The 27736-nt window shown below is 38.7% G+C and overlaps 2 protein-coding genes and 2 long non-coding RNA genes across 4 annotated transcripts; 1 reads left to right on the top strand and 3 right to left on the bottom strand.

Moving 5' to 3' along the window:
* Positions 1 to 5161: 5161 nt before the first annotated feature.
* Positions 5162 to 10898, bottom strand: LOC143461271 (D-aspartate oxidase-like). Its single transcript, XM_076959126.1, has 7 exons — positions 10342 to 10898; positions 7263 to 7425; positions 6877 to 7071; positions 6630 to 6760; positions 6468 to 6573; positions 6263 to 6401; positions 5162 to 6011 (listed from the first exon to the last, which is right to left on the bottom strand). Exons 1-7 carry the CDS (start codon positions 10426 to 10428, stop codon positions 5849 to 5851), a joined length of 984 nt encoding a protein of 327 aa, XP_076815241.1. The 5' UTR covers positions 10429 to 10898; the 3' UTR covers positions 5162 to 5848.
* A 5199-nt stretch (positions 10899 to 16097) lies between these two features.
* Positions 16098 to 17279, top strand: LOC143460171 (uncharacterized). Its single transcript, XR_013117833.1, has 3 exons — positions 16098 to 16175; positions 16340 to 16448; positions 16590 to 17279. It is a non-coding gene; the product is annotated as an uncharacterized LOC143460171 (long non-coding RNA).
* On the bottom strand, positions 16876 to 17499 carry LOC143460172 (uncharacterized). The gene is made up of 3 exons (XR_013117834.1): positions 17241 to 17499; positions 17090 to 17157; positions 16876 to 16993 (listed from the first exon to the last, which is right to left on the bottom strand). It is a non-coding gene; the product is annotated as an uncharacterized LOC143460172 (long non-coding RNA).
* Positions 17500 to 19652: 2153 nt separating this feature from the next.
* LOC143460304 (uncharacterized) lies at positions 19653 to 26706 on the bottom strand. Its single transcript, XM_076957762.1, has 24 exons — positions 26542 to 26706; positions 26019 to 26474; positions 25712 to 25831; positions 25570 to 25643; positions 25317 to 25507; positions 24400 to 25258; positions 23626 to 23710; positions 23516 to 23564; positions 23381 to 23443; positions 23055 to 23194; positions 22836 to 23001; positions 22320 to 22772; positions 22036 to 22104; positions 21786 to 21978; positions 21647 to 21726; positions 21421 to 21589; positions 21018 to 21173; positions 20773 to 20958; positions 20606 to 20714; positions 20426 to 20549; positions 20271 to 20372; positions 20130 to 20211; positions 19978 to 20062; positions 19653 to 19917 (listed from the first exon to the last, which is right to left on the bottom strand). Exons 1-24 carry the CDS (start codon positions 26676 to 26678, stop codon positions 19839 to 19841), a joined length of 4227 nt encoding a protein of 1408 aa, XP_076813877.1. The 5' UTR covers positions 26679 to 26706; the 3' UTR covers positions 19653 to 19838.
* Positions 26707 to 27736: the final 1030 nt, after the last annotated feature.

Here is a 27736-nt window from a genome sequence, read left to right as displayed (position 1 = left end):
CAAAATAAAAAAAATGAAAGAAACTAATAAAAAGTATATGTATCAATTATTCAGAACTTGCATAACAGTAAATGTGAACGGCGCTTTGAGCAGTGAGGAATCATTGCCGAGTTTAAATGGTGTTAGTGCACAGACTTTCCTCAATTCTAAGAAAACCCAAAGATTGTGATACAATGAGTGGTGGCCCATAACGAAGTATTGTTACGTAAGCATTCTACTTACATAAATTTATTCTACTTTGGCTACTTACCTAAATAGTTTTGTTCATATGAGTAATTCTACTTTTACTTAAATAGCTTTTAGGTCAAAGTTCGAAGTAACGGCCTTGAAAAGGTTACCAAGTAGTAAGTAGTAAGTGGTCATTGTTTTAGTTCAAAGATAATTTGTAGTAATTTTCATTTGCAATCACATCTACACAGAGTGTTTATGCAAAATCTACAAATTGATTCCACGTAACAATGCTCAGACGAAGGACAAAAGTATGTGTAAAATATGATACAAAATACAAAAATATGTTCCCTACAGTAGTGTTGCTTTTAGCAAGTTCTTGGTAATTTGTTCAGGACTTCACAATCTGTGACTTAAAATGTTCTACTTTCTACTCCACACTTGAGTAGTTTCAAACATCTACTTCTACTTGTAGTCAATGGAATAGATTCTTTCAAGAGTAACAAAATGTACTTCTACGACTTACCGTAACTTGGTAACATGGTTACTTTGACCACCACTGGACAGTGGACACCATACCATACCAAATTTATTTTTTATAATAGGGGTCATGTACAGAAATGCACAACCAGGTGACGTCACAATTTGAGTAGTTGGCAGGGTTGTAACCAAGTCATTTTTCTCTGACTCCAGTCAATTTAAGTTGTGACCCCAGTCAACTCGAGTCAATACCTTTCAACGTAAAAACTATTTTGACGTCATATTATGCATTGCGTTATATTGGTTGCTATAAGGTCATAACTGTCTACAAATTATTTTTTAAAAATGCTCCGTTTTTGTTACATGAAGTGTTCTCTTTAGCGATCATAATCGTCATAACGTGACTCAAGTCATTCTCAACTTTGACTCTGAGTCAAGTCATCAAAAAAAGTGTCTCGAGTCGAGTGGAGTCAAGTGAATGACCGGGGTCATCACAACCCTGGTAGTTTGGGTTTAATTTGCAAAGACATTCTGTAGTCGTGCATTTCTGCACTAGACCCTAAGCTATAATATTTTTCAGCAGGCCCAGTCTACTAATCTAGCCTTGGGCTATGTGATGAAACACTGATTCTACATAGGTCTAGGATAGACTGTTTTGCAAAATCACGGCTAAATACCAAAACAGGAACTGATTTTCACATTTTCTGTAGAGACAAAAATACAACTGCACGCCACACCAAAATGAATGCGTGACGGCATAGAGCCATGGAATAAGGCCATAAAGTTCGCTGAGAAATTAGCAAATTAAAGTACAGCATCATACAACTACCAATTCATCAGGTGTTATCAATCGCTTATTGATTACACAGGCCAACAAAAAAATTTTGGCATGGAAGGTAAGAACGATTTTAGGGTATATCAGGGGCACTGAGCTCGAAAATGCCATTAGGTTTTGCAAATTGGCTCTAGTTTTTAAAATATTAGCGAATTTCGATATTTTTGGTACCTTTTAAATTTGAAGCTAGGTTGCATCTTATCTTAAGGAACAGCCTATATTAAATTTTGTAGTAAGTTTATCAGCCCTAAAACCACAAGAATGAGCAAAAGCTAAAGACACAGTGAGAATAGCTAAATGAAGTGGTGCTGCATAAATCTATTCGTTTCCATATATTCAACACAAAAAAAGCCCCATTTATTCGTATTTTCATCAGATTCCCCTAACATATTGCAATTTGAGAGACTAAGCTTCCAATACCACATTAAAACTTGCTTGAAGTGAACAATAAATTGCAGTAATTTGGTAATAACAAACCAAGTATGCCTAAGCCAACACAAGAAAGACGACAATTTGTAAAAACAGACGAAATGAACAAGCAATCAATTTTTTTCATTTACCACGGAGTATTCAAAGCAAAACACTATACGAAGAAATATATCCATCTCAGTATGTGCATTAGTGAAGTTCTTAGATGCACTCTAGTTATTGACTCAAATTAGCTTGAGGTCATCTGCAGGAAAGTCCTCTTGTGCAACCTGTAGTCTTGTTGGGGACAGCTTCGCATTAGGCCCCAGCAGTAATCTGCCATCATGTGAGTATCATATCTACCTTGATACCTCTCTTCCGTTTATTTGATATCTTGATGAAACCTTAACGCACATCTCACAGTTATGCTCAGTATAAAAGTTTCTTGATGGGATGATGATGGTTATGCATGATTGGAGATGATATAAACTAATCTAAGGCCTTATTTACCTCAAAAGCGAGAAATTTGTGCCAGACAACTCAACATTTGGGCAAAACTGAATAGCTGCTTCACATGGCTTCAGTTTATATTAAGTTATAATACTCACTAGCATACGTTTCTAACTGTTCATGGTATATGTAGGAAGAACCAATATCTCAAACCTAGAGCCAATTCAGCAAAAGTAATGGCATTTTCGGACTCAGCGCCCCTGATATACCCCTAAATCGATCTAACATATCATGCCTTTTGAAAAAAATTTCTTTTTGTTGGCCTGTGTTATAGAAGAGTTGAAAATATTTTTAATTTGAATTACACTCATTTACGCCAGACTGACACAATAATGCTCTCTGACGAACATGTCCTTATGGGCTAGAGAATTTGACCTCTAGCACTGTCGTAGAACCGACTAAGTATAACTTCTGTGTTTCTAAGATATTTGCGAACCAGTCGTTCGTAAAAAATATTTATTTTAATTTTATAAACTGTTTTGCAACTTATACCATTTCATTGACAAATTCCGTGGTGAAAAAACGGAAAAAGAATAAATTTAGAAGTGGTTCCAACTTTTCTACATACGCAATAAGTTACAGCATTTTTATCTACTTCTCCTGTAGAAATAGAACAAACGTCAATTTGATAACGTAATATGCAGGATTAAGGATAAGAGACATTGGCAAAGTTGTTATACTTTGGCACGGTCAGAGGTGGGCAACCAGTACTTTGAATGTACCGTCGGTAACGGTACTTGGCAAAAAAATGTACCGACGGTTCCGGTATTCGGTACTATTTTTAAAAAGTGGTTCGATACTTTGTCGGTACTTGGTACCGGTACTCTTTGTGTAAAAGATGCTGCTGCAAATGCAAGGTTTGTCGCTATTACGCCCCGGTAAAGGTTACTCCAGGTCAAAACATATGTGACGTTAAGTGCTCGCAATGTTACTCGACATTTCTAGATTAAAAAATATCAACAGATGCTAAAATTAGTATTAAGGATTAATTAACATGTATTTTTCAACAGTTTTTCCATTTTTCATCGTTTTTTTCATAAATGCTGAGATTTGATTTTGGGGTCTTGTGATACAATTTCTGATTAAACTTAAATTCTCGTTAATGACGTACTGATAAATTACGCAACCATGAGCTGGTGTGACTGCTATATATATACTGATGTAATGTTTGCAATCTTTTTTTCTCTTTTCTATTTGTTCACCACTGCGCAATGTAACATTCAGTAAGCTTTGCCCAAAGGCGTAAGCCTTTGTGTCTGACAATAAATAAAAATGAGAACTTTATCATTTAGTAATTTGTAAAGAAAGAATTTAAGCAACTAATAGTGACGCCGTTTCAGGAATGGGAACTCAACCATCGCAGCAGAAACAAAACAAGTTATCAGTTTCAGTTGTACCTCGCTCATATTGTAACAATAGCCGCCAGAGTAGCCGACTTTTATGGCAAAGATGTTTGTTCTGTAATACATCACATAAGTCAGGGGTGTCCAACCCATGGCCCGCGCGGTATTTGTTGAAATGACTATCAACTAAATCGCCTACGTAATTTATGGCAAACTTACATTCCGAGAAATTGGCATTTATTGTTTGTTTACTAATTTCTGACAGCCATATGGAAAACTCGCTTCGCATTGCTACATCGTCCATCTCACCGAATATTGCCAAACTTGTTAAAGAAAAACAGTGCCAAACTTCACATTGAAATGTCGACGTGTAGTAAAAACTTTGTTGACTTTACTATATCTTGGTATATTTATTGTTCTTATAATTGTAAAAGAAGATATTACGTATTTCTAAGATTAGAATTTTGGTGTGAGGGTTTGAATTAGAAATTAGCAGTAAACACTCAAGTGGCCCGCGCAATCAATCGTAAATCGCATGTGGCCCTTTGGCCAAAAAGGTTGGACACCCCTGACAGAAGTAGGCCTAATAGGCTATAACAATGAAAACACTTATCTGCCCTAACCGAGTTTTCCATTTGTGCGTCTAGGCTATTAGGACTGATTGTTTAGCCTATCTGCGACTATGTTGGACTCTGTTCGACGCTAGTGATGGTGCCTGACCTGACACGCTTTCTAAACTGTTTCATTAAATGTCGCCAAACACTCAGTTCATTAATCGAACTGGTATTGTTTTATTGCAGAGCTGGCAATGTACTGATAATGGTAATAATATTAAATCTTACGATCAAGGCGTAACATTAAGGCATATGGTTTTACATAGACATCAAATAATCAATATCATTCATGCATTAACAGTACATAAGTCAGAGGATACGTTTCGTTCATGTCGAACCAAAACATAGAACTTATAATAATTACTGCGCTGTCTATGTGATAGAACTGCTACTAACTAGACTTTAATGACAAACAAAGTTATCAAACAAATGAAGGAATTATGAAAGAAAGAATAATTATTATAAGAAAAAAGTCGAGACACGTTTCCGGGAACCGTTTGTTTATCTCCTTGTTGCAAATACGTCATAAAGCTATGAAGATAGTGTCCGTAGTGAATTGAAGTAGTGAACTTGAAATATATTTCTTTCATGCAATTGTAATATAACATTTCAATAACCATGGTGAGATCGTGGCCAAAATTTACATTGCTTGCAGTAAACTCATACAGAAGAGAGAATTGTCGCTACTTGCGTCTCGAATTTACCTACGTAGGGGTCTAGGTGCATCCACATTTACCATCCCTTTAATCTGAATGGACTCTCAACAGCCAGGTATATTTAATAAAATCTCTTCCATTCAAAAGAATTTTTGCTCAAAATCTATTTCATTGCAGCGTCGGCATAAAATCTCGCAACAGTACAGTGTGCATATATCAACAGCGCATGGAATAATACTGAAATTGAAAAATTACGATTGCATATATATCGTCACAGGATGAAATTAAAAATTACAACAACTTCTTTAATACACGGTTTTAATAACTTCTATTAACTTTCAATGCAAGCTTTTTGCATAATTGAAGATTTCTATTATAAAATTTTTTAAATCAAAAAACACAATTTTTTAACTTTGGACCAAAATTTAGCAAAACCATCCAATAAATGACTTTTTTACCAAAGTAGGGGAAAATGAATTTATCAGGTAACACAATGCTGGAAAGTGTTTAATCACTGAATATAGCGCACCGCTAATACAAAAAATTATTGTTAATTGCCAATTTCCAAAAAAATAGCGATTAAATTTGAAACTTTTTGAAAAACACATCCCAAAGTTTAAGAAGACTTTAATTGTGGCACGTCCTTCAAAATTTTAAGCTGGAGAGAAAAAAGTTCCCAAAAATGAAAAAATTTTTCATTTTGTTCGGTCTTAAAAAGAAAAATATCTTTTAATTCCAAGTATTCTTTGGCTTGAGATTGCTTGAATAGGGATTTGCAAAGTGGGATTGCTCAAAAGCGATTTACTGAGATAAAAATTAGGTTAAATATTATCCTTAAAGTTTGCTTAAAGCTCTCCTCTCGTCTAAAAACTTCTGAAGTATTCCACTCGATTCAAGGGCACAGCCCCAGTGTAGGGAAACCCCCCCACCGCCGTGGCCGTAGTTGTGCAGGATTGGGACATTTCTTTGATTCAACTTCACTTCTTCCAGTTCAACTCTGCAAAGAATTATATGAACAAGATATTCATCATGGCGTTTTTCTTTTTCTTTATGAAGTATTTCAAGATTCGTAAATAGCCTGTGCATTGATGAAAATAGCTTTGTGCAAAGTCAACTCAAAGTTATTTTCGCTGTGTTTGTTCCCAGGCAAGTAAGCCAGCCATGTCATGAAAGCCTCCTTGCATGAGGAAGAACATTCAATGTTGATCACAATTGCCTGCTTCAAGTCATGTTATGATGTAATAATACCTTATTGTTGATTCTCTGAATGGTCTTAACCCGACACGTTCAGCAACAACCTCAGCATAAGCAACACTGGGACAGAGTCTGCAGCATTCCTCCCAGATCCTGGCGCTGTCGACTCGATCCACTTCCAGGTTGTAGTCACCTGACCAACAAAGTCACAACCTCGTAACAGTCGCGCTCTGACAAATCCGTCAAAAACGAGACAAACCTCTCTGTGAAGTGCCACCAAGAACTACTGTGTCCAGGCGAGGGAGCACATAAGCACTCTTTGTGAGGAACAACGCCTTCACCCAAGGGGCCTTGACCACAAAGACCTGCACAACAAGTAGATTTTGGCTCGGTTCAAAATAAAACAAAATTTTTAACTCACTTGTCCTCGAACCGGATGCAAAAGTGGGTCGTTGGTCAATTTTTTTGCCCCCATTCCGGCACAATTTACTATCACATCAAAATCTTGTAACTCCTCGAAACTTCTCACACATTTCTGAACCAGCTTCCCACCTATCCACGATAAATACTTATAAGGGAATTGACTGTATCAAGCCAGGCAAAGTCTCATCAAAAAAATGAGTGCAAACAATCCTTTTGATTGTTGCACCAAGCTTATGACCGTTTACCTTGTTCAGCTATTCTTTTCATCAACCACGGAAGGTATAGACCGCAGTCACATGTCCACGTAGTCACTTTGTGCTGAAGGTCAAGGTTTAAACTATCCCTTTCCTTGTCTGTGATTGGTGCATGAAAGGGAAACATCTGCTTCAGATCTTCGTGCAAACCATCGTCATAAATGTAACCATGAAGTGGTTGGACTCCTTCACAAAGATTTTGACACAAACCATAGAAATCAATCAACACTTTAATGCGTCGCTGTTATCATAATTATTTTAAATTCGTGCAAAACAACAAACAACAAATTTATTGGAGTTCATGAAATTAGACAAAATGTATAAAATTTATTCAATCAACGAATAAAATTTGATAATTTTGCTGAATCGCTACCAACCCATCTCAAAAGCATTTGGAAGTTTGTAGATTTCCGAAAAATACTTCATAGTTTCAGAAAACCAGTAATTTACTTTGTGCCCGCTGCAAATGTACGGATAGATGAAGCCGGCAGATACATCGCCAGTGGTGTCAGGAGAGCACTCCTTGTAGAAAACAGTGACCTGCAACAACACAAACAAATTTGCTTTGATTCAAAATTCATCACAGAGTACGATGGGGCTTGAACAGCGTAATCAAGATCTCGGGGAAATTCAGATAAATTTGTGCAAATTTGTTTCTTTCCAGCTTTCAAACTTTGGTCGTTTGTGAGAATGATCAAGATTCTAAAATCTAAAGTCAACAAAAGGAAATTTGAAAATCAGACGACGGCGCTTCGGCTGCTCATCTGTGACAAAATTACCATTCACCTTCGAAACACACCAAGTAAACATTGCACAGGTCAACAACCAATTTTAAACGAAGATTCTTGAAGGGTTTTTGACGCTGATTCCGAAAATTTTGTTTCTGGCACATCGGGTTTTCGAGATATTTGCATTTCAAATTTTTAGTTGTTATGCTATAATATAGGGTTACCATATTTTCGTGGCCTAAAATCCGTACACTCTTTAGTGCCCACTAGCGGTTTTTAAAATGAGGTATGAACACTTTGTCTGTCAATATGACGTCACACTAGCAATGCCCCACCTTGACGGTGCGAACAAAACCCGCGGCCCACTTCGAAATCATTAAGCATTAAACAAACGACAATTTCCTTGGAATTCTAATTTGGTCTGCAACAGACTTCTTGTTGAGCTATTTTTTTACTGCTTTCACTGCTTCAAGTATCACTTCAGATATCAAAAAGATGTACAAGTTGTACTTAGGCTGCCCATTAGAAGACTAAGATAAAAAGTGGGCACAACATCAAATATGTAGGCTACAGCTTGTTCAACTGGTTTACACAATTGACAACACAAACGAACGTCATCGTTGCCTTTTGCTATTCCCATGATATGGCGAGAACCAAAAGACCACATTCAAGAATGCTATTTTTGCCTCGTCAATGTAAAAGGGTTTTCTTCAAAAACTAAGTGAAATCCCAACTTAGATTCAGCGAGGAGACCATGATGCATGATGATGTCATCACCACATGATGCTTCACTTCCTGTTCCGCTTCCTCCTCATGGAGGTCTTGAATCTATTTCTGATGAAGTTGAAGATTGTGCTGCTGAAGGGAGTTCCACAGATCCGAGTAATTCTGCTGAGTCCAAATACGAACCAGAAGAAAGTTCAAAACCAATTCTGTTTTCCCAGAAACGTTTAAACGACCTTATTAAGTTATAAGAGATCTGTCTCTTTCCAAATAAAAGTCAGAACTGCTTGCATCGCAATTAGAAGAAAACAACTTGCTTGAGAAAGACGTAGTAATAAGTCTTTACAAAAAGCGAAACTTGGACCTGGCCGCAGCATTCACAGTAGATGGACCTCTTTGCTACTGCCACAACATTAATGACTTGTTTCAAAAATTGGGTGAAGCACACATTGTTGATGAGTGGCGACTTTTCATTGAATCTTCAAAGAGAAGTTTGAAACCTGTGTTGTTGCACAATGGAAATATAAAACCGTCTATTCCTATAGCACATTCCGTTCATCTGAAAGAATGTTATGAAAGCATCAAAGTCCTTCAGGAAGCTATTCAGTACAATGCTTACAAATGGAGTATTTGCGGAGACCTCAAAGTCGTTGATATCTTGATGGGAATGCAGGGAGGATTCACGAAACACTGCTGCTTCCTGTGTTTGTGGAAGAGCCGTGCTACCAAAGAGCATTATATCAGAAGAGACTGGCCTGTAAGAGAATCGTACTTAACTGGAGTGGCTAACATCGAAAACGTTCCTCTAGTAGATCCTCTTGCTTGCCATATCAAGCTGGGTTTGATGAAGAATTTTGTTAAAGCGATGGAAAGTGCAATTATAATGGGTTCGCATTTCTCTGCAAAAAGTTTCCTGGCATAAGCCAAGCAAAACTAAAAGAAGGAATCTTCGTGGGCCCTCAAATAAGAGAAGTGCTAAAGGATCCACATTTTCAAAAATCATTGTCGAGGTTGGAATTTTGTGCTTGGCAGGCATTCAAGTAGTTGTGCGCTAACTTTTTAGGAAACGCGAAATCGCCTTCTTTTCAGGCAGGAGTTGATGATTTGCTTGACGCTTACAGAAAAATGGGTTGCTGCATGTCTCTCAAAATGGGTTGTCTGCGCTCCCACTTGAACTTCTGTTCAGAAAACCTTGGTGCAGTTAATGACGAACAAGGTGAACGATTTCACCAGGACATTAAAGCTATGGAAGTTCGTTACCAAGGTTTTTGGAATGAGGGAATGATGGGGGACCAATGCTGGATGTTATATCGTGATGACCCCAGTTATGTGTAGAAAAGAAAGTCATACGCTAAACATTTTTAAGCGCCAAATGTCATAGCTGTGTATTGTTTTTAATGCTTTTTTCTGAAAACACTGATTTGACAATATCTTGAAAATGTGATGAGCTAAAGAAAATTAGAGGCAGATTCGGAATCAGAGCAAAAAATACATCTCAAATAATATATATACTTGCTTTATCGTTTAAAAAAAAGTGAAATTTTGTTGACCTGTAAATTATCAATAAACTTCATTATATGATGTTTATTGAAGCTAGTGGCATGCTTTGTCAATTGAGTATACATTGGGATTGTTCTCACAGTGAGAGCCATCGGTGATTAACATTTTCTACTCTCGAAAATTCTCATTCATTTAAACTTGATTAAATGCAAAAATCTAGTTTATCCGCAATCTTCCTGGAGTTAAGGTTGGATCTAATCATCCATATATAATCATATGTACCAGTACTATATATATACATACAGGTTTTGTCTAAAAACTTCCGTAAAGATCGCGGATCAATCAGAAAGTTGTCAGTTTCGGTGAAAAACAAGCAAGCATAAAAAATAACTCAAAATAACATGAATAGTTTATACAAAAATAGTTTCTACTAATTCAAAAAATCTGCCCAAAAATTCAAGCAGTTTGCGGCAAAATCATTTGAATTCACGGAGGTTTATTTCACCTGACAATCCTTGATGTCTTGTTGGAGTTTATAAGCCGTCGATAACCCAATCACCCCGGCCCCAACTACAGCTATCTCTACCACCATTCCTATTCTTCCACAATAACCTTATTTTGTGATGTCACAATTTACAAACAATTATGTTTTACAATTCAGCTGGATCTGTAGATAATTCAACATGAAATAGGATTGTGAAGTGAATGTCTACCAAACAGCTCTGAGGCCACGTTAAAATATGAAACCCGACAACACTCAATGTGGAAAAGATGAACAATTCCTTGCATAGGCGCTACACTTGGGTCGGTTGCATTGACTGCAATATTCAGCTTTGCCTCTCTCTAACCTTATGACATCAGCGCGGCCAAAATGCCAAGTTTGTGGATTGGACACTTAATCAGCACAAACAACTTTCTGGTTGTGAAAAGTGTGCACGATCTTGGAAACTTATAATCGATAGACCAGAGATCACAATCAACCACGTGTTGCAACTTTATGGTCTTGTGACAACTAAACCATAACCACGTGACTTTATGGTATGTCATAAACCCACGTTAGAAAAACATCCGCGTTATAAACAATCATGTGAAGATCTTGTGATCACAAACAAAGATGGATAGTTGATCAAAGAAGATTCTGGGATGAGATTTATACATTATCAAGAAGTTATGTAACCACACAAATAAGCGACGCATTTCATTTTCAAAAAAAAAAAACAACAGTACATAGAGAACTGGAAAAAAAAGCACGAAAACTAACTTAAGTAACAATCAGAGAGGCGATTTATGCTGGAAGGAATCAATTATTTGCGGGTCTGCAACGTTAATTTTTATGCAGTGTACCGAGTGCATTCAAGGCAAACTTGATTACCTCGATTATAGTATACGGCGACTGGAAGCTGTAAATAAAAGTTATTCTGTTTGCTGCTGTTGTGTTCATTTCTTTGAAAGCAATCTAATCGATAAGTAAGTCTGCGTTAGATTGTACTGTATTTACATATTGATATAAACGGAGCAATCAACTTTCATGGTCAGAAGAGAGAGACTCATCAGCCGACAAATAAGATAGCCAAATCAAAGACAGCTATTCAATGTGACGATTTGTGGACACTGCTTAAGGCGTAATAAGTCATAGGCCTAGTGACATCATAATTACGTCAAATACGACTAGGCAACATAAAACGTCATAGCGTGTTCAACTACAACACCATCAATCGTTATAACTGCAATTAAGCATTTTCTCCAGTATGGCCACGCCGGAAAATTAAATAGAATTAAAAATCGTGTCAAGAGGTAATAAATTACTTGTAGTATACAAGCGCACAATCGCAGGATGACTTTGTATGCTAGACACCAGCTACTCGAATCATGATGTCATCTGTTTGTGCACTTGTATATTAGACCCGTTTCACCTACTTGAGTAAAGCAAACTACTTATCGAATAACCATTTTTCTGCTCAATAGTTACCGGTGGTGCCTGGGTGGCAGTGTTGCCACTCAAAAAAAGAAATTAACCCTACCAGCACACCTAAAAAAAACCTACATCTCCCTACGCAGTTTGAACAAAAAAAAAGAAATTTTGGCAGTTTTATGGCACTTTATAACTACTTTAGTTTCAGTTCAAAAGCACCAGAACTAAAGTAGTTCAACATTTACTGACTTTTGTGTTTCCACTAATTGAATATATCAGGTTGGTAATTTGGTATATACTGTATCTATAATATATCAGGTGGTCTGGTTCTTAGCTTCTGAATCAACAGAAGTATGTTAGTATTGGGGAAGTACCGAATCGAGGAGTTGTTGTGAAGTGCCGCAGTGTTGATGGCAAACGACCCTGTAAAGCAGTAATTCCTGAACGCGGCTCCAAGCTAGCCTTTATGCCGCTCTCCTTGACCCCTGAAAATCCCACAAAAATACAAAAAATCTATTTGTAATAATTAGGGCGATTAATTATTTTTGACTTGTCAAAAAAAACTCAAAAATTGGTCAAAATTTGTGTGATTTGTGTTATTTTTCTTGTTAGTGTTGCTATTCGTTGGTACATGCTTTCATGCTTTAAAATTTTCGTTATAATTACTGGAGTGTTTTCATGCGGCTCCATACGTACTCTGAAGTTTGAAATTCGGCCCCGACACCAAAAAAGGTTGGGAACCACTGTGTAAAGTGTTTCTCCTCCCGGCTAGAGTAGAAAAACTGTAAATTGTTGGTCTAGCTGTAATGTGCATGACTAAGCCTGGAACCCAATTTTGCGTTTTTTGTTTGTGGACATGGGCCAGACTTTAAACGGAGGCGACTTTTCCTGACACGGGAAAGGCTTGTGATGATATTTTTAATATACAGATTGTTTAAGATATAGAATTCTCGTCTTCGAGTATCGAATCAGCGAAGCATAACATGACGTATCAATGATTTCCTGCTTATCGTTTAAAGTCGTGGCATTAAATATCATGCCTATATTACGTGAGATATACACAGCTGTTCATTCTGTGATAATATTGTGATAATAACCAAAATAAATATACAGATTATGTAGGATTTACAATTCTAATATTTATGTGTCGTTTTAGCAAAGAGTAACACGAGCCACAATCATTTCCTGTACCATTGTTGTGACGTAATATTTTTGCCTTTCTCGCAAGCGTTCAGTTTGTCGAAAATAAGTTTGTTAGCGTATATCAGTACGAAGTAACAAGTCTGGGAATAATCAGCAATTTAATGCAGTTGAATATAGTTAACCCAAAATGCTACTACATTGACTGTTGAATGAAGTGCTTTTGATGTGCCAATGTTCTATCAACTTGTAATCGCAGAACGAAGAAACAATATAACCAGTTTATACAATCAACAAATTTGTGCAAACTACTGAACAGTACAACTTAAGATAAGCTCAGTGTTAAGTTAGACAACTCTGTTTGTCGGCTTCACAAGACAATCAGCTTTTAGCTGAACAAACGAGTCTAGGATTGATTAAGCAAACAACGACCTTGAGGCTTATTATATCGAGGACAATAAACATTCAGACAATCAAAGATTGTATTGGAGTGACTGGTACAGTCAAGTTCAACAACAATAACCAATCATTCCATTACAATTCCTTCTTATTATTACAATCAACGCTGTAACATGGAGATTTTTATGCTGTTGCTGTGCCAATGTTCTGTTCAAATGTAGGAATTGTTCAAAGAAGGTTCAATATAATCAGTTTATACAGTTGTCATACCTGTGTAACCATTGTTGAATTCAATTTGAAGAAGTTCAGTATCAAGTTAGACAACTTTGTTGTCATCTTCTCAAGACAATAAGCCGTTAAGGTGAACAATTAAGTCTGAGGGTGAGATACAACGACCTTATGAGACTCATATATCATCACTCGCAAAAAACATTTCAACAAGCAAACATTGTAGTGAAGTGGGTCAAGCTATCAAGTCCAACAACCATATACAACCCTTCCATTACAGGCTAATACGGGGTGTGTTCAATGAGCAAACCACGACTTTAACTTGTTTCTGTTTGGAGTCAGATTTCACCAATAACTTCAGACCGTAAGCAAATGTTGCTACAATATTAGAACGCCACATTGGTGACCCCAGACACCTCGAGCATTATTCATGATTTAGACTTTTGAGACCAATTCTGCCACCAGTCATATTCTACATGCGCACCACGCTAAGAACAGTGACCATACACTAGGGTTGCCATACGTCAGGATTTTCCCTGACATGTCAGAGAATTGAGTGTTCAAATCTGCGTCAGGGAGAAATGCTAAAATGTAGCCTACTTAAGATGTTTGGGATTTTTTTAAATTGTATTTTAGTCCCAGTTTTTCTAGGTTACCACTTTTGTTCAAACTTTTTCTAGGTCGCGAACATTCTCAGCTCGTCAAAACTGTCTGCTTTAAATCTGTCTGCAACTCGTTTATGACATACTTTGTTTACTACCTTTTAAGATAAGATTTTTAAGAAAGAGATAAGATGACCATGCAGAGAATGAAAGGAATTTTAACACTTCAGTACAAAGCACGTCTTGTGGAGAATTTTATGTGTTTTTGAAGTCCAACGAGAGCTTGTTGAAAAAATCAGATCTTCGAAAAAGAACGATTGGTATGAGGAAGAGTAGAGTATTATTCATGAACTGTTATACGTTCATTACTTTAGAGCGTATTTTGTGCTAATTTATGTTTTCATTAATGTTACTGTATAGAAGAAAACTTGCATTCGTGTATTGCAATGCAACATTTCTTTGCTGTTTTTGTATTGTTTCGTGTTTATCCTTCTTTCACAAAAAAGCAATGGCGGCAATGTACTTTGGTAATATTCTAAAGTTGGTCAAAGCAACTGAGGTAAACTTGTTATGGATTGCACATTATCAAATATGGTAACCCTACCCAAAGAGATTTAAACACATGAGTAGAAACTTCTCTTTTGCGCATGACGTCATTTTTCTTTCTTTTATTCTCTTGGAGCATATTCTACTTTCGACACGGTCACGGTTCACTACATAACAATAAAGATGCGGACGACGATAAAGATTTTCAGATCCGTTTGCTTCTGGAACAGATTAGACTTATTGTTACGGTGCAGATGTTGGGATCCAATAGGTGTTAAATTTAATTGAAATTAATTAGTGAAATCAGGTGATAGTTTTAGGTTCAGCAATTAACTTAGTTTCAGTTCCTTGAACTGATAATGCTGCTGTTTTGTATCAAGGCATGGCTTAGCCTAGCCTACTTGAGTTGCGCGGGAAGATTTTTTCGTTCACCACATTTAAGGTGAAAAATAAAATGAATGGATGAAAAATTTAGATAGACCGAGTTATATTGTATTGTTTCATCTGCGCATAAAATTACGCTGCATGCGCAGAATAAAAACTTTACAGATTAAGACTCATTAGTACAGGTCTTATGTTGCAGGTTTTGAGTTATTGAAATAAGCTAAATAGTCTGAAATAATGGCAAACTTGTGCTGTTTACCAGGTCACCTGCCGTGACTCTCTTTAAGATACCTTCGAGAAAATTTGTAAAAAAGGAGAAGGAAAGCTGGGCAGAAAGGTTGGAGTGTATCGTGCTGGCTTGCAGAAGCGACGAGCACATAAAAAACCTATTTGCTCGAGATGCTGTGAAAATGTGTGAAGTGCATTTTGAAAGATCTGACATTTTTTTAAGTAAAATTTGTTTTACATACACTTATATGTAGTGTAGCTAGTGTATTGAGGAAAGATATGTAATGTAATGCCATGTCTAGCGTTTGATGCAGTGTTTGTTTTCCATGAGATGGTTTGATGCAGAATTTCATAAAATTTACTAGCGAGTGAGCACAGCATAACACTGCATCTGTAACAAGCTATTAGTGCAAACCTTCACTGTGGTTTCAGATTAATGTATGTACCATTACAAGTATCAAAATTGAAAATGTTCATGTATGCACAAATAAGAGTTTTTTTGCAGAGGGTTCCCGTGAAGGAGCAGTTCCCACTTTGTCTTTGCCTAAGCTGACTTTGGCGCAGGTACATTCAAGAAAGCCGCCGAAGAAGCGTGTCTTTGAAACAAAAGTACATTTCAAATCTGTTGCATCCTTGAAATCTGCTCGCTTGCCGGAAGGTTGGCAGAGGTCATTTGAAAACAAAAATGTTGTTTTTTCTTTTTATGATGGCTGTGATCAAACTAAATACTCGATTGGAGTATTATATGACATGTCATTAAGGATATGCTATTATGGCTGGAAAGCACCACGCTCAAGTTGTATCTCAAGTTTATTTGTTGTATTCTGTTAGCTGATGATACGGTGCAAGTGGAGGTAGATAAAATTATGTCAGATGACATGACAGCCATTGTTAAAGCAGGTATCATACCGATTACAAAGCTGGTAATCCAGAATATGTTACTTATAACTATTCTAATGAAGCTACAAATGTAATGTGATGCACCTACACAATACATATAACTGAGTCATTTTTGTGTCATGTGTTTTTGTGAAGTTTACGTAAATATCATACATTTTTTTTAGCTCAAGATAAGGATAAAATTGATAACTTCTACTCAATCTTTTGGAAAGAGCAGCAAAAGCTAAATAGTATGAAAACAAATGGGGAAAGATATCACCCTGAGTTAATAAAGTAGGTTTAGGTCTCCTTGAGTAATAAACTACTGAAGTAATTGGTGTAAAGATATCAACATGTTTTAAGTTCAGTTGACCCCAATTTTTTGTTTATTTTGTAAAAGCGTGCTAATATCAACCCTTGCAATTTTCTTTATAGGTTCTGTTTGAGTCTAGCTGCTAAAAGTAAAAGTGCCTATGAAGAATTATATAAAATATAACCACCTATGTACTGAATTATGAATTCTTCGTCTCGGGTTAACTTGTGTAATGTCAAGTGTTTCCCCTTTTTGTTGTGTGCAACAGTGGTAACGTGTGATAAAAATACATCAAACAATTTTCGTGTTAAACACAATGACAATTTTCTTGGCAAGAAAAATAGTGATGGGATGCACGTAATTCCATCACAGGAGAATTTCTGAAACATTTCATCCGGTGAACTGTACGAAGAAAATAGCTTCATAAAATAGTTAACCGCATCTGCAGTTAGATCTGTTTTAACGCCACCCACTGTTTCCCACCATTCCATCAGCTTTTCTTTTGTAACATTATTGCAAGAATATTCTGCAAGACAAGTGTAAAATTAAGTTTGTTTGATTTTTTTAATCGTAATCTGCCAATGATAGAGCTCCAAATGAAATAAGTTTCAAACAAATATACCGTGAGCAGTTTTTTGATGAGCCAGCAAAGTTTCATTACTTGTGCAGTTATGCAAACATTGTCCACATCTGCAAATAAATATCTTCATTATCAGATTAAATGACACCAATATATCAGTACAGTATTTCTTCAAATATTCGTTACGACTTACATTAATTTGTTGTTTTGCTTGGCTGTTTATTATAAATTGGCGAGAACGTACGCTCTGGGTGACCGCCATACAGGACAAGCTCAACAGCAGTTGGCTAATTGATTAATAGGCATGTGATAATTATATCAATTAATGTAATATAAAATTATGTAAAACATAGAATTCTCGTCTATCGAATCAGCGAAGCATAACACTGCGTGACGTAATCGATTGCTTCGTGCTTACTGTGTGTGCATTTTGATTTATTCAGTCTTTTTGGCTATTACGTTCAACGCCGCAACATGTCTTTATGCTGTTGCTGTCACAATGTTTTATCTTGATTTATTCGTTCAAAGAAACTTCAATATAATCAGAATATAAAGTTGTCGAGGTGTACAATTAATTCTAAGATTAAGAAAAGCGAAACAACTACCTTGAGGCTCATTTACTTCGAGGACAATAAACAGTTCAACAGAGAAACATTGTAATTGAAGTTGTCGCCCTTACAGGATAAGGAACGATAACCAATCATTTCATTACAGGCATATCGTATCTTACATGAAGTTTGCTGCATCGTCTTCTGGGTCGCAATCTATTTCAATAATTAACTTCAAATTGACATCCATTAGATCCCAACAACTGCACCACAATAACAAGATCTGAAATCAGACTTTCAGTAGCCTATTTTAATGACACGACACCTGCAACATAAGGCCTGTGATAAATATATCAATTAATGTAATATAAAATTGTGTACGACATAGAATTCTCGTCTATCGAATCAGCGAAGCATAACACTGCGTGACGTAATCGATTGCTTCGTACTTACTGTGTGTGCATTTTGATTTATTCAGTCTTTTTTGGTTTCTAGGTTCAACGCCGCAACATGTCTTTGTGCTGTTGCTGTCACAATGTTCTATCTTGATTTATTCGTTCAATGAAGCTTCAATATAACCAGATTATACAGTTGTCATGGTGTACAATTGATTCTAAGATTAAGAGAAGCGAAACAACGACCTGAGACTCATTTCACTTCGAGGACATTAAGCAATTCTACAGACAAACATTGTAATTGAAGTGATCGTCCTTACAGGCTAAGGAACGATAAACAATCATTTCATTACAGGCCTATACTAATGAGTAGGGCCCGCAAAAGTCAATAAAGTCAAAATTTTTTAAGGACCTCGTCTGACCACGAATCAAAGAATAAAGTTGTTTTCAGCACCTAGGGGATTGTTACTAAGAAGTTTATAGGTCAAAATAAAGTCAAAATTTTCAATAAAGTCAAAATTTGTCAAATTATGGCTTTTGACAAAGTTTTTGTGTTTTTTGAGAGTAATTTTTGTAAAAATCCTCGTGGAAGCATTGTAAATCAGGAACTGCGACACAATTAAACCATATTAACACATAAAAACAGGAAATAAGTCACAATGCCCACTTGGATCAGCAGTAACTTTTATCGCAAATTGTCCATTGTTTATTCATTGTTGCGTATTTAAATAATTCTTACAAAACACTTCCTCTTCATAAACGTGGTCTTTTCGAAGATCAACAGTTTGGATTTTAGGAATAGCCTACTAACATTCCGTATTAGGCTACAAAAATGCCTAAGCAAGCTAAATCGTCTTCAGCAAAAGTTAGACAGATTTGTCGAGATTTTTCTGATTAATTGTTTAATCTGCTGTTTATTAGAATTTTCCATGCGGAGAAAATCGAGGCAAAGTGCCTTTTTCACAAGGACAAAATAACACAAGCTACCTAAATCTATCGCCAAAAAACACGACGCACTTTTTATAATCCATAAAACACCTTGACTTTTCGACAAAATATTACGTTTGGGTCTGAAATCGACAAAATGTTATGTTTGGGTAACTGGAGGAAGAACTGTGGCCTCTACAAATAAGCAATTTCGTTAGGTCAAAATAAAGTCAAAATTTGATAAAAATAAAGTCAAAAAAAAATTTTTTTAGGTCAAAATAAAAATGGCCCTACTAATGAGTTTTAGTTGCTAATTGCCTGGTCGAAGAGAAATGTGGGGAACGAAAAAATCTGCCCGCGCAACTCAAGTAGGCTAGGCTAAGCCATGCCTTGATACAAAACAACAGCATTATCAGTTCAAGGAACTGAAACTAAGTTAATTGCTGAACCTAAAACTATCACCTGATTTCACTAATTAATTTCAATTAAAATTAACAACTATTGGATCCCAACATCTGCACCGTAACAATAAGTCTAATCTGTTCCAGCAGCAAACAGATCTGAAAATCATTGTCGTCGTCTGCATGTTTATTGTTATGTAGTGAACCGTGACCGTGTTGAAAGTAGAATATGCTCCAAGAGAATAAAAGAAACAAAAATGACGTCATGCGCAAAAGAGAAATTTCTACTCATGTGTTTAAATCTCTTTGCCCTACCATACACCGATGACGCCACTGAACGACAAATAGTATTTATTAGGTCGTTTGTGCGATGACATCATTGAAATGAAGAAGCAAGAAAGGTGATTCGAATTGAAACGAAATTTTTTGAAACGAAAATATTAATAATGAACAAAAAATACATGATGCGGTTGAATGTCAAAATGGTATCGTTGTGTCGTCATAAACACAATTTAAAGCGTCATCCCATATTTCTACTTCGGGCTTTTCTTGAATTGATCTGACGTGACTTCTGCGCACCCGAATGACCCCGCTCCTCTCTACAAAAACATTGGAAGGCGCTCACTAATTGACGTCATAATCGTATTTGCACAACTTACCTCACGTGACTATTGAGGACTTCGGTCACGGAACTTCGCAAAGAGTCAATTGACACCTGACTGACGCGCTTTCTCATCCTTACACCTGTTCCGTGACAATCAATCAATCAATTAATCAATCAACACAATGACAAATTAACAACTCAAATCACCTGCGGACGATTCTTCTCTGTAGTTGGTGTTGAGCAGAAGCCACTTTCTCACCGACGAACTGCTCAGGTTGAATCTCATCTCCTGCAAATTATTCAACCGCCAGATGACGCTACTGAGCACAACGCACCCGCACAACTAACCCTTGTCTTTGTGACGTCATCCTGGTACTGCAGGGCGAGGGGGGGCTTCATCAGAGTGTCAAAAGTTTCCAACAACCTGCTGCTCGCTTCTTGGTACAAGTCCTGGAGAAAATCACGGTCACATTTGAGCATTGATGACGTCACAATCGACCCACCTTGGAGTGAGCTGTGCATAGTTGGGTGAGGCATCCGATGTTCCAGGAGAGAATGACGCGGAGAGGTTTGTCGAGCAGCTTCTCACCGAGCTCGAACAGCAACAGGGAGAGCTCTGTCAGGTGTCTGAAATTTCAAGCCGCTTACTAGTAACCATGGCAACAACTCACCGCGTGACTGACCTGAAAAGCGCCATGGACATCTCAACCTGGCCCATTGTGTATGGTATGACCACCAGGTGGGGTGAGCGAGCTGTCAGTGGAAATTTGTAGATTCCTTTGCTTTCAAGATCTGACAACATAGACGCATTATAACACATGTGTACAACGATAATAATAAGACAACTCACATTCAAATAGACTAAGGACACTTTTATTCAGCGGAGATTCGTTGATGATCAGCCGCAGAGAGGAGAGAAGAAGGCGACTCAGCATTTGTTCCGCAAGAGTTTTGAGTGACTCAGCAGTATTATCGCCAACAAACTCCTGGCGTAGGATGGTTCGAAGAATCTCCTGAAGCAACGGGACTTCCGAGCCTGCAGGATGCGGCAGAAAGATGAGGATGGAAGATGGGAGGAGAGAGAAGTGGACTCACCACTTGCGTAGTTCCTCGGCATGGCCTGGATGCAGCAGACTCCGAGATCGAGGTGGTTTTGCAGCACACAGTGTCGAGTCACCAACTCAAGAAGATGACTCAGCGCCTGTCCTTGCCGGGGTCCGCTGACATCACAATGCTTTTCAACGAAGAACCCTGCGACGAAATAACTCCTTGTTAATATCTGATGGGCTGGAGTAGTGAGCTCCAAGTCAAAATGAACAGACGAGAAATATTTGCACGCAATCGTTCGTTTAAGTTGAATATTTCAAGTAACAGCAAAGTTATCCAACTTTCTCACGACCAAACATAATCTGACAAGAGACGAGGATGATGCCAAGTCTCCTCATGATTGCTGTGCTGGGCCACCAACCACAACCAGGGGTAAACACAGACATCTTACTTTGTGCAAGGCGGGCGGCAGTCTTGCAGTCGTTCTTGTGCATGCACGCCAATATAAACGTCATCACATTGTCACAAGGTGTCAGTGGAGAGGAGCTTTTATCGTTCAACGAAGTCAGAGTCAAATAATCAAGGTGATCTTCCCATAGGTACATGACCAAGCCATAAGCCTAAACACACAGCAGTGTTGAAGATAGGAATGAGTTGAGCATGAAAGTGGTTCTCACCAGATCCTTGCTCCCGTTCTTTATTATGGTCAATGCAATTCGAGTCGAACAGATCATCAGGACGTCAAATTCCTCGGGACCTGAATGGTCAAAACATATGATCAGTGCAACTTGGCTGCAGGCAGCCTCCATCACTTACAAGTGTGCTTGACCAAGAACTTTGCAGCATCGCAGAATTGGCCGAATATTGCCGCATTCTCATTAGATTTCAGTGTGAGCAGATCCACAAAAGCAGTCAAAAGTTTGTCCTCGATCATCTGCGAGCCGATCACTCCAATCAACTCCCCAAACCTCCGGCCCAACGCGCTCCAATCCCGGCAGCAAGCGGCATTCTGCAGAGTCATACTCTCACATATTTCGAACAATACCTTTCATGAAGATCAACGCACCTTGATCTGCGCGGCCAAGTTTTGTTCAGCGATGTCATCAGCGGAAGGAGCCTTTGTGAGGCCAGAAGCCTGAAATATGAAATAGTATTTGAGTGAAAACAAAAGACATCGGAAGTTTGCGATGTAAGATATCTAAGAACTAGAGCAAATTACTTCAGAAACATAGATATAATAAATTGAGTCAAACACCATGCGGCAGTAATGTGACAGGGTAGCCTGAAGTAAATTTGGTTTAAAGTTTATTCGACAACAATGACCCATTATGACTCAATTGCAATCTTCACCTGCGAGTGCGACGGAGTCTTGAGCAAAGCTGACTTCGATGGCTGGTTGTCATGACGACTATTCATTTCAAACCTGTTCCCAGCTCTTATTGGACAATGGTTTTCATCACTAGGGGGCTTGAGATTTCTGTCGCCGTAGCGCTCGTGACGATCTGATCGGTTCGCCTTGTGCTTTTCTCCTCGTTGATTGCTGCCAAAGCGTGCACTGCTGCCCTCTACTGGACGACTATCAGTCAGATGTTGATGAAATGAAACTCGTCTCGAACTGGCCGGCTGCTTCTGGCTCATAATACTTGTGGGAAATTCCTTTCTTGGAGCGTCTTTCCCGGGCGGGGGAGAAGACAAGCGTTTGTTTATCTGACCAGCATTGTTTCTATGGTGACGGATGTTTGACGACCACTTCCGTACAAGGCCGTAAACAGGGTTGCCGTCTCCTAAATCGCATTTTCTAACCTGCAAATTCAGTAGAGACATGAATTACTCCAACGACACAAGACAATGTGAACCTCTTTGAACCTTGTCGACAAGTTGTTGAAGAGTTTGAGAGTCCTTCTGCTGGTGAAGATGCTGGAAGAGCTTGTCGAGGACTCCCTCATCCAGGAAGATCTTCATACTGAGAGTCAGACGTACCAGCTTTTGCAGATACGACATCTTATTAAACTCCAACAGCTGCAGACTGAGCCTGGAACGATAAGTTTGATGAGGAGCGAAGTTGACATGAAATAAGCTTCGTACCTCTGAGCTGTGGCAAAGACTTTAGCATCGAACACGGCTGGTTTATGATGAAGAAAAAGTTGGAGGAAGGTCTCCACAGCCATCGCAGTCTGTGACGAGCAGTGATAATCAAGCAGCATGTTTATCAAATCAACCGATCTCTAAAAATAAAAAAACGTCATTCTGGTGGTCCGTAAGAATTAATCAGATTTAGTGCAAGGAGGCTACAGCTCCGTTCCACTGGCACCCAACAACATTCATAAAAATGAATCAAAGCAGACAACAAAGGTCAGGCTTTGCAATCTAGTTTGCAGAATTACACTCAAACTGGAAAAGTCAGTCCTGACCCGAACTGATATCTCGTTGTCGTTTGAACCGGCCAAGATCTCCGCATCTGAGCTTGCTGGAATCTGCTCCAAGTAACAGACAATGAGACGATTCAGAAATATTTAAGCTCACGATTGGAGCGGGATGATACTCACAACTCTTCTCTCTCCTGCCGACTGAGTGCTCTTCTTCCTCCTCGTGATCCTGATCAAAGACACAAGTTCATCAAATAAACAACACGCAGAAAGATGAAGAATCTACCAACCTGGCGTTGCTGTAGAGAGACACGCAATCCTCATCCGGGGCATAGAGGTCCAGGAGCTCGTACTCCTTGTCCAGCGCCTCCAACTCTGCAGCACAACAAGATGCTCATTAAACTCTGCATCAACTAATCAGCAGACGGGACTTGCTCATCCTGCAGAGCCGGACCCAATGCAAGGGCCGACAGCAAGACTTCTCGACAATTTTAAATCACTTATAAAGGTCTAATGTAGTAAGATAATAATAATATAAAACAATTTTAACTCGTTGCAAATCAGCTCCCATCAAAGCTTTGCTTTGTGAGATATTTTCACCAAAACATTCTCTTTTGAGTACTAAGTGTGAAATAACAGTGATTTGCGTCAAATAAAAGCTAAGCAGGGCGGGGCACAGCGCAGTTGTATCGCTCTCATTGGCCCTGACATCCTGCCACAAAATGGTTTGCTCCAAGGAAAACCTCCAACTTAAGTGGAGAAAAGCCGTTACAACATGTTACACGTTACAGGTTTAATATCGTTTCAGTGCAAGTTAAAACTATGTTTCATGCTATGGCAAGTAAAAATTTCGTGGAACTAGCAAAGACAGATTTCGATTACAAAATGGCGTCCTGCTAATATATGATAAAAAGTTCAAATCTGTGCTTGTGTGTTATCGTATTGTGCTGTGCTATGCCACTTTGACGCAATGCATGTGGGAAAATATATAACTAAAGTGCTGTAATCACAGCCTAAACCAACCAAAAATCTTCTAACAAAACACACTACACTGTGTTTGTTACCGTTAAGCTTGCTTGCTTGGAAGTTATTGCTTGGTTCCTCGTCATTGGATACAAGCTCACCGTCAGAAATGTCATCACGCGGAAGCTTTCCCACAACGGACGACTCAACATTTCCAGCCACTTGCTGATTTTCACATTGAAGAGATTGCGATCGATGAAATTCATTTTGGTTTGCCGCACGAGTCATTGCCATGGGAACATCAACATCACATTTCTCCAATCTTCCCTGGCTTAAACACCTCCGTTGCTCCGAGATGAGTTCCTTTATCATGACATCATCACTGGGCTTGTCTGGATCAACTCTCCTCTGCTCTGCTTCCCTCGACTTGATGATTGGGGAAAGCGTGTTTGTGTTGCCATGACGACCTTCAACCGGCAATCTCTTTAACTTGTCAGGATCTCTTCTGGTTGGCTCAGAAGCTTCCTTATTCTTAGTTGAAAGATCTTGGATTAAGCAAGCGCCTTCCTCATCTTGTCTGCTTCGTTTCTCGTTTGTTGGGGACTTCACGGGGCTCTTAGGAGTCTCGATTGTCTCCTTCATGTGCTCACTCCCCGCACCACCTGGTGTGCTCTGGCCGCCATACTTCTCACGCCTCGCCGGACTGCAAAGTTTTGAGTTTACCGATGATTGTGATGTCGTGTTACTTTTTGCTGGGGAAGTCCCAGGGGGCGCGGGTTGGGTGTCGCTGCTAGAGCGGGTTTCCAACTCACTTTCTTCTTTTACGCCGATGAAGCAACGTTTCTGACACTTTGATTTCTTCTTCCTCCATGAGCTCAACTTTTTATGACTCTTACTGGTTTTATAACTTTTGTGCTGTTTTATTGCAGCAACATCAGGAGACAACCTCTCTGACTTCACCTAAAATGAAGATTCAAAGTCAGAAGAAAACTGAAGAAAGTCGATCTCATCCACAAACCTCCTGCATCAAGTCATTTCGATTCTGGCCGCTCGCTTCTTCACTTTGCTCGTGACTCGATGAATCTTTCACTCGACCAGACCCAGGTGATTTAGTCACAACCTCACAATCCAGTATTTGAGAAAAGTACGAGAAGTTTGCATCGCTACCGGCAACCGAGGTGCGTGGGGCGGATGTTGAGACCGGGGTGTCTGACAGAATTCTGATTTTATTTGAATGCTGAGAACAAGTTAGTGCCAAATTAGTGCCTCACCATTCGAACTTTCCTGCGGAGAGAACGACGCTGAATGATTCCTCCTACCTCCCACACTTGACCGAGCAATTGTTCTGGAACAAAATTCTCATGACGGCAAATTTGCTACAATTCTTGCTTAAAATCGCATCTTATTTTCAACCTTTTTGCGTTGAGCTTCGGGGAATTTGAAGCGGAAGGTTCCTCAACGTCGATGTAATCTCGCTCAAATCTGTCCAGGTCCACATCCAGCCAAGAAGAGTTTGCAGCAAGGTCAGATTCACTTTAAAAAATATTTTAATAAACAAAATTTAATATTTAACTTTGACTTTCGAAGAAATTCAACTGTTCCAATGAAATCTCAACAGTAAATTGTTGCAAGTATATTTACGCAGCTTCTTTATCACATTGCTGGGAGCAATAAATTACAGCAAGATTAAGTCGTGGTAGAAATAGTGAATGAGACTGACCAATCAGATCCCAGATCATCAAACTCCGGCAAATTCTCATCAAAATCTTCTTTATCTTCTCTCATGTTGGTCGAGGCGGGAAGCAAACCATTCACCTGGGTCGCTTCTGACGTCGACACGTGTAAATGGGGGGGTTTTCCCCCGTGCTGGCTCCTTTCCTGTGAAGGTGGGGGGGATGAAATGGGTGATTTCTTTCTGGGGTCTGCACATGATTGCCTCCTCATCACCCCGATTGTTTGCCGAGGATCATTCTTCCAAGTTGGGGGTTGCCTGGCAGGGACTCGCGGCATCCCGCCCTGCTGTGATTGGTAGTTGCCGTGGCGATTCGGAAATGATGGGTCGCCATAGTGAGCAAAATTTCTTTTGTGGTCAAAATCAGATCGTTCATTCCTCGAGGATTGATTCAAGGAAGAGGGGAAATCCCGTCCCCTCTTGCCCTGCCCTGGCCGCTCATCCCTGAACACCGCGGGTTCAAATGGGTTTAAATAATAAGATGCAACCAAAGTGAACAGAGATGACTCACCTTCGCCTTTCATCGTTCCGCATCATCGGGCTCCGGTGATTTCCCCGATAATGACCATTATGGACAGGATTGTTGATAAACTTCCGATTGCCGACAACAAACGGACAATTTCTGTCCGGATACGCCCGACTGATCATGAGAACGGTTGTTTTGTTTAAGTTCAACCTCAAAAAAAAAAAAATGAAATTAAATCAACTTAATTCCCAATATTACAAAAAATTTGAACCAGAACACAAGCGAAAATTGCATTTGCTGTATTTGGGTTTGACTGATAACAAGGTGATTGTAGAGCAGATAGTGAAGGGGAATTAAGCATTTCAGCAGCACGCTTTCCCATGAGTGCTACATGGACAGGACCTGCGTTTTCACATGTTTACTGACATCACATTTTTTTGAACATAGACACAACACTGTGCTCTCTGACATCAACATAAGAGTGTCGCGGTGTTACTATCGATCAAAGTTGTCGGCTTAAAAGTAAATCGCTGCAAACAATTTACGATTGCTTGCAAAGAAAATCAAAATATCATACGAAAATCAGCCACAAATGAACGACATAAAACCAGGAAACACAGAATATTTAACAACCACAAAATGATTCCTTCCAAAGACTAAGCCCCAGCAGTGCTTTATATTCACCTTTACAATGGGGCAGCAACGGGACCAAGTACAAGGTAAAGGTTGGCAAATTGACACGATGTGATTTAATTCGAAACGACTGAAAGCACAGTGCTTGGTTTTGCAACTTTTCAACATGACTGACTGCGTGTCAATGAGATTTGTAATTACCAAGCAGCTCCTGGCATTCATAAAAATTTGAAAATATGAATCTAATCTTTTGCGATGGTTTTAAGGAGTCGTTATTCTAGAATGTGCATATTTTGTCATACCATCTTATAGCACAATTCTATTATTGCTATCTTGCATGTTTTAAGCCCTTGGGCTTTGCCACTTTTTCCTACTCCTTAACAACTACCACGGTTAGCATCGTAACTTTCGCCCCGCACAGTTAATGGCGAAAAATAAACAATACAAAACAATTACAACACCTAACGTCAGCCAACTTTAAAGGATATTGCCGAACACCACGAGCTTGGTGCAAGCATTCACCAACTCCTTCGTTAAAATTCAGAACCAAACAAAACCCATTGTTCTTTTTTGATCCCCGCAGGAGAGCGACCCACTAAAGCCAGTT

The sequence above is a fragment of the Clavelina lepadiformis genome, chromosome 5 (assembly GCF_947623445.1).
Source record: "Clavelina lepadiformis chromosome 5, kaClaLepa1.1, whole genome shotgun sequence".
Lineage (NCBI taxonomy): Eukaryota > Metazoa > Chordata > Ascidiacea > Aplousobranchia > Clavelinidae > Clavelina > Clavelina lepadiformis.
This window is presented reverse-complemented; position numbering and strand designations above follow the sequence as displayed.

Excerpts from the sequence above, each read along its gene's own strand:
- LOC143461271 (XM_076959126.1), bottom strand. The coding sequence starts at position 10,428 with ATGGTGGTAGAGATAGCTGTAGTTGGGGCCGGGGTGATTGGGTTATCG. Across the intron at positions 7,426-10,341 it reads AAGACATCAAGGATTGTCAG|GTCACTGTTTTCTACAAGGA; the intron begins GTGAAATAAACC and ends GTGTTGTTGCAG. Across the intron at positions 6,012-6,262 it reads TTCAGAGAATCAACAATAAG|AGTTGAACTGGAAGAAGTGA; the intron begins GTATTATTACAT and ends AATTCTTTGCAG.
- LOC143460304 (XM_076957762.1), bottom strand. The coding sequence starts at position 26,678 with ATGATCAGTCGGGCGTATCCGGACAGAAATTGTCCGTTTGTTGTCGGC. Across the intron at positions 22,773-22,835 it reads TTCAACAACTTGTCGACAAG|GTTAGAAAATGCGATTTAGG; the intron begins GTTCAAAGAGGT and ends CTGAATTTGCAG. Across the intron at positions 20,550-20,605 it reads ATGTCCATGGCGCTTTTCAG|ACACCTGACAGAGCTCTCCC; the intron begins GTCAGTCACGCG and ends TTGAAATTTCAG.